This window comes from Plasmodium gallinaceum, assembly GCF_900005855.1.
Source record: "Plasmodium gallinaceum strain 8A genome assembly, contig: PGAL8A_v1_87, whole genome shotgun sequence".
In the NCBI taxonomy this organism is placed as follows: Eukaryota; Apicomplexa; class Aconoidasida; order Haemosporida; family Plasmodiidae; genus Plasmodium; species Plasmodium gallinaceum.
The window spans coordinates 1,176,817-1,188,693 of NW_021628251.1; the positions used below are offsets into that span (position 1 = coordinate 1,176,817).

The following is an 11,877-nucleotide window of genomic DNA, read 5'->3' on the forward strand; positions in this document are numbered from 1 at the left end:
ATTTTTTTTTTTTTTTTTTTTTTTTATTACTCTTGACTTTATATTAAAGGAGTGTAATTTTTATTTTTAAGTATCAAATATCTTTGTTATATTTCATTTCGCTATTTAACTAATTTGTTAAATGTTAATATTTCATAAAAAAATAAAATGAATATATTAATATTTTATTATTTATTTAATAATAAAATAATGTAGAATAAATAAAATTTTAAATATGTATAATATTATGCATATGTATATATAATTAAATTTGTGTATATATATGTGCATAATATATGTGTGTATATTTTTGTGTGTATAAATATATATGTTTTTTTTGAAAAAAAAATTATACGAATATAAAAAAATATACTAATATAAAAGTTATTAAGAATGTTTTGTATTATTTAAATATATGAAAAAGAGTTATACAGAAATTATTGTAAAAAAAAAAAAAAAATAAATAAATAAATAAAATTTCTATATAAAAGAAAAAAAAAAAAAATATAAAAATACAGAAATTTAAATGGAGAAGAGGGAAAAAAGAAAGAGTAAAAAAACATATGTACATATATATATATATTTACAAAGAAAAATATATATATAAAATGTGCGAAAGATTGTATAAAAAAATAAAGAGTATTGAGTGTGAGTCAAATTTATATATCTCAAATAATAAGGTTTTATTTGAAACTATATATAATTTAATAAAAGAAGGTGTTCCAATACCAAGTGCTTATTATATAAATGATCATATAGTAGATAAAGAAACAGAAAGATATGTGTTAACCAAATATATTTATGATGTTGATGATATTATATATAAAGTAGAGGCTCATTCAAAAATAAAATTAGAAAAATCTGTTAATTTAAGAGTTAAATTTATAGAAAAAGAATATTTAAAAGACTATGAAGTGGAAGATTTCTATAAAGAAGATAAATACAACATATTAGATTCCTTACAAATATATGTTTCACATAATCATTTTGAAAAAATATGGAATGAATCTACTATTCCATATTTTTTAAGTTGTTATCATGATGAGGAAAATTTCAAAATACACACACATATTTTAGAAAAAGATGAGTTTGGCTATGATTTACAAATAGAACTTTATGAAATACCAGATAATCCTATTAAGACATTTCTCGTAGCAAATCATTTATCAAAAATTAGAGAGGCTTTGCAATGTGGTCCTTTAATGCACTTTTTTTTAACCAAAACAAACATTCAGGAAAATTCTTTTGAAAAGTTTATTATTAGAAAAAATGAAGTTATTTTTATTTTAAAGAAAAATGATTATTTGTTAGCTGTTATTTCAATACATTATGAAGATGAATATGATAAGTATATAGTACTTGGTTTATGTAAAAATATTCATTTAACAACTAAAACGATGGATTTAACTGGTAATCTAGATTGCTCTTTTTACACAGACTTTCCTTCTCACTTAATAACACCCGAATTCTTTGTATATAACAATCTAGACAGAGATAATTATGAAAAAGAAAAATCATATTTATCATGGAGTAATAATTCAAGCCACATAAAAAATACATATAAGTTTAATGAAAATCATTTTAAAAAAGAAGATAAAGAAAAAATAGATGAGCAAATAAAAGAAAAATTAGATAATGAAGAACAAGAAGATAATAAGAATAATACAGATACAGAAAAAAAATGTAATAATTTTATAGATAAGAAAAAAAATAATAAAGAATATATATGTGATGATAAAAGTGGAGATATAAGTGACAATCAAATTTGTGAAGAAAAAGAAATGAAAGTACCAAATGTTGGATTTATATCTCTACGAATGGATACACAATTATTTAATAATTGTAGAGATTTTTCTGAATTAATTCAAATATCTAGTAGAATATCTCATATTATAGTTTCTTTTAGAGATTTTTTAAATAACTCACTTGTATTATATAGAATTAAACAAAGGAGAACCTTTTAAACATTAATATTGCATATCTTAATTTATTATTTTTTTGATTTATTTTATCCATAATTTATATTTAATTAGTCTTTTTTTTTTTTTTTTTGTTTTTACATTTTTAATGGCATTTTTGTTATTATTTTTTTTTTTTTTTTTATAATATATTACATTTTTGTTTATTTAATTTTTTTCATTTTGCTTTTATAATTTATAAATATATATATACTTATATTCTTTTTATTTTATACGTCATTCTTTTTATTATGTATCAATATAAGAAAAAGCATTCTTTATAAATTCTTTTATTTAAATTTTTCTATACATTCTTTTATTTATCGAATGCGTATCCCAAATACAAATGTAATACAATACTTTAAAAGATTATTACTGAATTGTCTTAGAAAATTATAAAAATAAATTTTAAAATATTTTTGCTTAAAATATCAATAAAAATTATAAAAAAAAAAAAAAAATAAATATTAATAAAATGGAAAAGATTTATATAAACTTTCTTTGAATATAACAATTTTTTAAATAAAAATGTAAATTTAAGAGAAAACATGAAATAAAAATTTTTAAATAACATAATACTAAAAGTATTATTATTTTATTTTTTTGTATTTTAATAAATTAAAATATTTGCATATTGTAATTTCTATTTATATATTTATCATGGTTAAGCTATGAGATATAGTAAATGTTTTTTTGTTAATTAAAATTATTTTTTTTTTTTAAATTAACATTTAGATATAACGTATTTTTTTAAAAAAAAAATGAATTCAATTATATCTTACTAATATTAAATATGCATATATGCATATATATTTTTGTTTATATACATATGTATTTAAATATTGTTTTAAATAATAGAACAGAAAAAGAAGAATAAAATAATGATAATATAGTTTAAATTTTTAATCATAATCTCGTTTTCTTTTTTTCTATTTTATTTTAATTTTTTTTTTTTTTTTTTTTTTTTATGGAAAAATTCCATATAGTAAGTTGGAATGTGAATGGATGGAAAAGAAGTACTGAATTAATAAAAAAAAAAGATGGTAATTTATTTGAATTTTTAAAGAAATTAGATATCGATATTCTATGCTTACAAGAAACAAAAACAAATGATTCTGTTATTGAAAATGATTTTAATTTAATAGATGCATATTCTGATAACTATGAATCTTATTGGAATTGCTGCAAAAGAAAAAATAATGAGAAAACTTTCAAAGGATATTCAGGAATTGCTACATATGTAAATAATAAAACTAAAATTATATGTTCTACAAATAAACCTTTCAAAAATTTTTCCTTTTTTATAAATAATGTTTCAAAAAATGATTTGCTGATTAAAAGAAAATCAAAAATAGATGGTTCTTCCATATCCTTTTTTTTGATTAATGAAGATAATAATAATAATGACAAAACTATTATTAAAAATAATTTCACAAAAAATAATATAATTAATTCTTTGAATACTAATAATAGCACTGAAAGGTCTAAGTATGATAATAAAAATTGCATAAATAGAGAAAAAGAAAATACGCATTTTCTAAAAAGCGTAAGTGATTTTTTCAATGAAGGGAGAATATTAATTACAATTCATAAAAATTTTATAGTAGTTAATATATATGTACCATATTCAGGTAATAATTACGATAGAATAGATTACAAAATGAAGTTTCTTCATGCTGTTAGAGCAAAACTAATACAACTAAGAATCACAACAGGTTTACCAATAATATTATTAGGTGATTTTAATGTGTCCTATAGAAATAGAGATGTTTATTATTTAAATAATATTATTAATTTAAATAAATTGTTAGAAAATATTGAGAAAATTAATTTGAAGGAAGATTTAAAAAACAAAATTAGACAGAAGTTACCAATAATAATTGATAAACTTAAAAGTAAAAACAATTTTGTAATAAAAAAACAAAAAACAGAAAATAGTGAATTTTTTCATTTTTTTCTAAATTTCGATGGTAATTTAAAAAAAATTGGAAAAAATTTTAGTTCACTAGAAGAAATTTTTTTTTTTTTTTCTTTAGATACAATTTCCATAGAAGATAAATATATAAATTACCCTAATGAATACTATTTTTTTCTTAATAATTCTATGAATATTTCGGAATCAACATATAAAAATGATAATTTTGAAGACAAGGGAAAAATAAATGAACATATGGATAATTTTGAAATGGATTCAAAATTAAAAATAAACTATATGCCCAAAGATAAAAGCAATCAAAATTTTATTTTGAGTAATAATAATAACTATAATAATAATAATAATTTCATTGAAAAGGACTATATTAATTTGTTTAATTCTAATTCATCATGTGTAATTGACAGTTGTAATATTAATTATAACAAAAAATATTTAAATAAAATCGTAGAAAATGATGCTAAGTTTAACAATGTAAAAGAAAAACTTACAACAGATTATGAATTAAAGAAAAACTATGAATCTTTTTCTATTAATAGTGAATATATGCTTAGGAATATTACAAAAAATAAGAACAAAGAAATGGAAGAATATTTCTTAAATAATAATGAAAATATAAAATATAATGAAAGATTAAAAAACAAAATTAAGAGTTGTAAGAAAATATTATGTAGATATAAATTTAAGAGTTGTTTAAAAGGAAAATATATAGTTAAAAATGAAAACTGTTTATATTTAAAGCATTTAAATGATATATTTTTATCATTAGATATAGTTCTTTCAAAGGATGATTTATTAAATATAGCTAACAGTGTGGGTTCTTCTTCTTCACCAAAATGTTGCACAGATTTTTTGAAAAACTTAATTTTTGAAGATAACATGATTGATACCTTCTCTTATTTTCATAATACAATTAATGGAAAATTCACATGTTGGGATACATATAAGCAATATAGAGTAACGAATGAAGGATCTCGAATTGATTATATTTTAATTGATTATATTATCTATGAAAAATTCATAAAGGAATACAATTATTTATATGAATCACCAATTATTTTAAATGATGAGATAAAAAAATTATTATTAAAAAATGGTAAAAATAATGACATTAATTATGATTATATAAATTCAATGGACAATAATAGAAATTATGCTAATTATTTTAATAAACTAAAAAAAAAAATAAAATATGATTTCAATGAAAATGTAAATAATAGTGAAGATGATGAATTTTATGATTTACAATTTAAATTTTTAAGTTACATTGGTTTTATATATACCTCACCAAAGTTAAGTGACCATATTGCAGTTAATTGCACATTTATTATCAATGATCACCTAACAAAATCTACAAAAAAAATTACAAAAATATGCTGTTCAGATTATGATATCTCTTTAAAATATATTTGTAATTCTTTAGATCAATATATTATTTGCTTGCCGTTATATTTAATTAATTCTCCTATTTTTTCTTTGTGTTGTTTTATGTTTCTAAATCATATGCATTTACATAGCAATATATGCCAAAGTATAACAGAAACTCAACCACACAAAAAAACAAATAAAATAACCAAATATTTTAGCAAAAAAATAAAATAATAAATAAGTTTTAAAATATAAATATCTATTTTATTGTTAATTTATTATTGCATAAAATTTTTTTTTTTTTTTCATTTTTTTCTTTTTTATTTTTCTGTGATTCTCTATTTTTCAAAAATTATTGGAAATTATGTAGCTGTAGATTATAATTTTATTTGATATTTATAAATTTTAATTTTAAATTTCTCTTTCCTTATATGTACATATTTTTATTTTAACTCATAAAAATTAATCTTGTATATAATTATTAAATGCAAACTTCGTTATGTAACATATTATTTATAAAAAAAAAAAATATTATAGTTTTCAATTCATTTAAATGATCTATTTTTATTTTGTTATTTAAAGAAGCAAACATATGGAAATATTAAATATTTGATAAACAAAATATTATCTCCTAAAGTTACTTGTATGCATTAAAAGATGTGAAATAAAAAAACAACAATATTCATTATACTCTCCACATTTTTTGAAAATACGTGCATATATAAACACTTTTTTTTTTTTTTTTTTTTTTTTTTTTTTCTAATTAAATAGATTGGATTAAAATAAATTTAAATACTATACACACCTATTTAGAGTAGTACTATAAATTAAGAATATTTAACAAAAAGAAACAAAAGAAAGAAAAGAAAAAAAAGAAAAAGAAAAAGAAAAAAAATTGAGAAGAATCGTTCATGATTGATACAATAAATAAATAATTGAAAAATTAGCATTTTTATTGTAAGTTTAGTTTTTGATTTAATATTTGAAAAAATACTATTATTGATTAAAGAAAAGAAAAGATAAAATAAAAAAGAGTACAAAAGTCATCATGATTTCATATTTATCTATTGTTTCTTTTATTCTTTTAATATCATATGTAAACGGAATTTCAAAAACGAAGTATATGAATTATATTACACCAGGTAACATCTAATTATAATACTTTACAAATGAATCAAATAAATTAATGAAAATAAAAATATAAAAAATATATATATATATATAATTTTTTAATTATTTTTATACTTAAAAATATAAATTTCTTATATGAACACATTTTTTTATAAAACATTTTGTATTTTTATTAATTGCGTATTATTTTTTTTATTATGTAATTAGCAATTTTATCTTTTATATACTTTATTTTGAAGTAAGAGAACATTATGCTGCAATACACATAAATATAAAATTAAGAGAAATAATAACGTAAAGGAAATTTTTTTTTTTCTTCTATAGGTTTTATTACAAATGAGGTTAACATAGGGTCATATTCAAAAAACAGAGGTACTTCATGTTATATGAATAGGAAAAAATTTAATCTCCGATTTAATGTTTTTTTTTTTTTTAAATATGTTTTTTTAATTTATTAAATTTTTTTTACAAATTAATATCCCAGCCACATAAACATAATTTACATATTTATGTAGATGATTATGTATAATTTTTTAAAATATTAAGTTTAATTTTGATTTACATTTTTATTCCTATACATTTTATTTTTAGGAAAAAATAAGTTATGTAGTTTATATAATTATGGATATAATTCTACAAAATCATTAGAATCTAAAATTGATGAATTGCATGAAAAGGTAATATGTAAAAATAAAAATGAACCAGAATTTTTACAAGCATTTGAAGAAGTGTTATTATGCTTGAAGCCAGTATTTAAAAAAGATAATGTTTATTTAGGGGTGTTAGAAAATATAGCAGAACCTGAGAGAGTAATTCAATTTCGTGTTCCTTGGGTAAATGATAAAGGTGAGCATAAAGTGAATAGAGGATTTAGAGTTCAATACAGTTCAGTTTTAGGACCATATAAAGGAGGATTGAGATTTCATCCTACTGTTAATTTAAGTGTTATAAAATTTTTAGGTTTTGAACAAATTTTTAAGAATAGCTTAACAACATTACCAATGGGAGGTGGAAAAGGAGGATCTGATTTTGATCCAAAAGAAAAATCAGAAAATGAAATTTTGAATTTTTGTCAATCATTTATGACCAATTTATTCAGACATATTGGCCCTAATACTGATGTTCCAGCAGGAGATATCGGAGTAGGTGGAAAAGAAATTGGTTTTATGTTTGGGCAATATAAAAAATTAAAAAATGCATTTGAAGGAGTATTAACAGGTAAGAATATAAAATGGGGTGGAAGTAATATAAGATCAGAAGCAACGGGATATGGTGTTGTTTATTTTGCTGAAAATGCATTAAAAGATTTAAATGATAATTTAAGAAATAAAAGATGTGTGGTTAGTGGAAGTGGAAATGTTGCTCAATATTTGGTAGAGAAATTAATTGAAAAAGGAGCTATTGTATTAACAATGAGTGATAGTAATGGATATGTTTTAGAGCCAAGTGGTTTTACAAAAGAACAATTAGCTCATATAATGGATTTAAAAAATAATCAAAGAAAAAGATTGAAAGAATACTTGAAATATTCTAAAACTGCTAAATATTTTGAAAACCAAAAGCCTTGGGATATACCTTGTGATATTGTTTTTCCATGCGCAACACAAAATGAAATAAGTGAGAAGGATGCTGAAAATTTAATAAAAAATAAATGTCAAATGGTTGTTGAAGGAGCAAATATGCCAACACATATAAAGGCCATACATAAATTAAAACAAAATAAAATAATTATTTGTCCTTCAAAAGCTGCAAATGCAGGTGGAGTAGCTGTTAGTGGGTTAGAAATGAGTCAAAATTCTATGAGATTACAATGGACATCTGAAGAAACTGATAAAAAATTACAAAATATCATGAAAAGTATATATGATCAATGTTATAATACATCTAAAGAATACTTGAATGAACCAGATTTAGTAGCAGGAGCTAATATTGCCGGATTCTTAAAAGTTGCTGATTCATTCATTGAGCAAGGAGGCTTATAATATATTTTTTTTTTAAATTTCATAGTATATAGGAAATTAAAATAGATATATATTTATAAAGGAATGATAAAATATTATGTAAATAAAGAAAAAGAGAAGGTAACATAGAAAGAAATGGAAAAAAACATTTATTTGTTTTTTTTTTTTTTTTATTTTTATTTTTATTTTTTTATGTATATATTCAATTTAATATCTTTTAATAGTTTTATATAATTATTTTTAAATAATTCACCTTATCATTATCATCTAATCATCACCCTTCTTTTTATTTTTTATTTCTATAATTATATTCCTTAAAGTAACTTTTTATTTTTAAATTTAAATTTCTAACTCTGTCTTTATTCTTTTTAAATTAGAATTTACAAATAAAAATGGTTCTTAATTATTAATATAATATTTAAAAATATGCATTATATCAAAATTTTTATTTAATGAAAATTATTACCTTTTCTTCTTTATACCATGAATACATATAATTTCAATGATAAAAATATTCTAAAAAAAAGTAAATAAGCATATATTTTTTTTTTATATGAGATATTATTTATGAAACATTACAGGAGTGTTTATTAAAATGCAGAAAAAATTATTATTATATTAAAAATATTAATTTTTTTTTTTTTTTTTTTTTTAAAAAAATACTGTTATAGAAATTATAGTTTCTTGTACACAATTTCACGAAAAAAAAAAAAAAATAAAATACATGCAAAAGAGTATCTATTAATCACACATTGTACTCGTTTTCCTAAAAAAGAGGATTTTACAAAATTAAAATATAGTAGAATACTTTATTTATTAATTTTTTTTTTAATTAAAAGAAATTGTAATTGATTTATTTTTTTTAATTATTATTATTTATATTTAGAAAAATAAAAGAAGGAAAAAGTCAGAATAAAATAATATAGAAGCTGTGAGAAACATAGTAAGAAGTAAAAATAATATTCCATATATATGTAGTAAAATTTTTCTTTATTATTATAAAAAATAATAATATTTATGTTTTAATCTTAAAATTAAAAATTACTAAAGGAATAGTTATATATTTAGACAATAACTTTTTTTTTAAATTAATGTGAATAATAAATTTTATTTATATGAAATATGATATAAATTTATTTTTATAGTTTAAAAAAAAAAATAGGAAAGTTCAAATTTATATACTTAAATATATATAATTTACATATTTAAAATATTTGATAAGTGTAATATTTATTATATTTAATGTCTTTTTTTTAGTATAATATTTTATAAATTTGTTTTATGTAAATTACACACAAAAATATACTTATTTAAAGGTTGGTTCATAATAAAACACAAAAAATACATAAATTTGATTTTCCTTGAAAATAATAATTTATTCATATTAAAAATGAGTGAAAGTACATACAAGGATACTCAAATATTTAAACCAAATGGAACAAATATATATGATGACCATTTAGGAGAGGTATATAAATTAAAAGATAACATAAGTGCTGAAGAATTATTTCATTCCAAAAATATATATAGAGATGTAAAATCAAATGTAATACCTGGTCCAGTTAAAACAACCACAATTGAAAAAGTAACAAAAATACCTAAAATTATCTTTAAAGAGAGACCATTAGACACAAAAAAAGAGAAAAAAGAAAAAAAAGTTATAACTAAAGAAGTAGAGATTGAAAATGTTGTTGAAGTAATTGAAAATAAAGAAAAAGTTGTATATAATGAAGTAAAAGTACCAAAATATGTTGATGTTCCAATTATTCAACCAAGACAAGAAGTATGTTATCAACAAATTTCCAAAAATATACCAAGAGGAGTAGAATTAGTTATTACACAAACATTAGAAGTACCTAAAATCAAACCAAAGTACGTTGAAATTCCTGTTCCTATTTACGTACCATGTTATATTGAAGTACCTATACCTGCACAATATATACCAACTGAACAAAATGAAGAGAAAGACTACTTTGCATCTGGAATATCAAATAGCTCTAAATTTTCTAAACGTGCAAATTTTTATAATTCCTCATTAGCGCATTCACAAAATTTTAATACTCCTATTACTTTGAATCAAAATTTAAATATAAACGATGAAAAATCACTCGATTTTAGCTCAAAATGCTCTATTCCAAATATATCTTCTGAACAAAAAAATGTAGAAAAGATGGTAATAGCTGGAAATTTATAATTAACCCACTTAACCTAGAACATTTATATTTATACATTTTTATTACTAAAACTTTATTATTTTTATATATTTTTACACATACTAATTTTATAATATTAACTTTTAAAAAAATATGCAAAATCATTTTTAAAGATATATATATATATATATTTATTTATGTAATGAATAGAAAATTTCTATGTGATCCTATTTTATATATAAAAAAAAAAATGAATTTATATATATATATATTACCATTTTAATTTTTGAAATATATCAATATAATTAAAAAGCATAATAAGATATAGACATCTTAAACTTTTTTTTATAGTGTTCTACATTATTATAATCATTTATGAAGAATTTCAAAATAATGCACTTTATAACCATTTTCACATGTAATTAATAATAAAAAAAAAAAATTATTGAATTACATATTTTAATTGTTTTATAAAAAGAGGAATATATTTAAAAAAAAAATACTGAACTTATAATAAATTAGATTAACATACTGAAAAAGTAGTTTTATAATCTTAAAAAATAAGAAAGAGTATTTTTCATAATATGTCTAATAAAAGATAGTAAAATTTATATGTATCTCTTTTTATTTAGAAGTTTGTAAAAATGCATTTTGTTTATATTTCACCTCAATTTTTTTCTTTGATAAAGTTAAACTTATAAAAAAAAACGTTTATCTGCATAATTATATTTTGTTATAACTATTAACATATAATAAATTATAAAATAAATTTGTCCTTTAATTTTACTTTGAATATATTATTATTCTAAGTAAAAAAAAAAATTTTCTCACATATTAAAAATATTTCTGTGTATATACTATTTTATATGTAATTTTTCATATTTTAATTTTTTTTTTTTTTTTTTTTAAAAACTAGTTAAACAACGGGTATAATAAGAGTAACATCACAAAATAGATTATTAGAAAAACAAATTATCATAAATCATAAAGTGGCTGATAATTATACTGTGTGTATATTAATATAAAGTTTATTTTTTTGGTTTAGCATTTTTATCTTTATAATTACAAATATATTAACTGTTCCTTTTATAATGATTTTAATTTGTTATGTAAATTTTTATGTAACTTTGTATATAGGAAACCCTTTGAATATATTCAATATAATGATTTGAAAAAACTATATGTTTCTGAGAAAATAATTAATATAATAAAAAAAAAATATATATTTACTTTTATAAATATTGAAATACAAGGTTAACCCTTTTATTATAAGAAATTTCATACATTATTTTTTATTTTCCATTTATTTTTGTGTATATATTATTTTTTTTTTTTTTTGGAGTTATTTTCAAATTAACAAAAAAAAAAAAAAAAAAAAAAAAAAAAAAAAAAAA

At 18.9% G+C, this 11,877-nt stretch overlaps 4 protein-coding genes across 4 annotated transcripts; all 4 read left to right on the plus strand.

Annotated features, from left to right (window-relative positions):
- Positions 1 to 587: 587 nt before the first annotated feature.
- Positions 588 to 1,943, plus strand: PGAL8A_00302100 (conserved Plasmodium protein, unknown function; the record flags this gene model as incomplete). Its single annotated transcript, XM_028672023.1, has 1 exon — positions 588 to 1,943. One exon carries the CDS (start codon positions 588 to 590, stop codon positions 1,941 to 1,943), a length of 1,356 nt encoding a protein of 451 aa, XP_028528617.1.
- Positions 1,944 to 2,904: 961 nt separating this feature from the next.
- On the plus strand, positions 2,905 to 5,472 carry PGAL8A_00302200 (exodeoxyribonuclease III, putative; the record flags this gene model as incomplete). The annotated part of the gene is made up of 1 exon (XM_028672024.1): positions 2,905 to 5,472. One exon carries the CDS (start codon positions 2,905 to 2,907, stop codon positions 5,470 to 5,472), a length of 2,568 nt encoding a protein of 855 aa, XP_028528618.1.
- An 814-nt stretch (positions 5,473 to 6,286) lies between these two features.
- PGAL8A_00302300 (glutamate dehydrogenase, putative) lies at positions 6,287 to 8,351 on the plus strand (the record flags this gene model as incomplete). Its single annotated transcript, XM_028672025.1, has 3 exons — positions 6,287 to 6,380; positions 6,694 to 6,741; positions 6,961 to 8,351. 3 exons carry the CDS (start codon positions 6,287 to 6,289, stop codon positions 8,349 to 8,351), a joined length of 1,533 nt encoding a protein of 510 aa, XP_028528619.1.
- Positions 8,352 to 9,720: 1,369 nt separating this feature from the next.
- PGAL8A_00302400 (conserved Plasmodium protein, unknown function) lies at positions 9,721 to 10,524 on the plus strand (the record flags this gene model as incomplete). Its single annotated transcript, XM_028672026.1, has 1 exon — positions 9,721 to 10,524. One exon carries the CDS (start codon positions 9,721 to 9,723, stop codon positions 10,522 to 10,524), a length of 804 nt encoding a protein of 267 aa, XP_028528620.1.
- Positions 10,525 to 11,877: the final 1,353 nt, after the last annotated feature.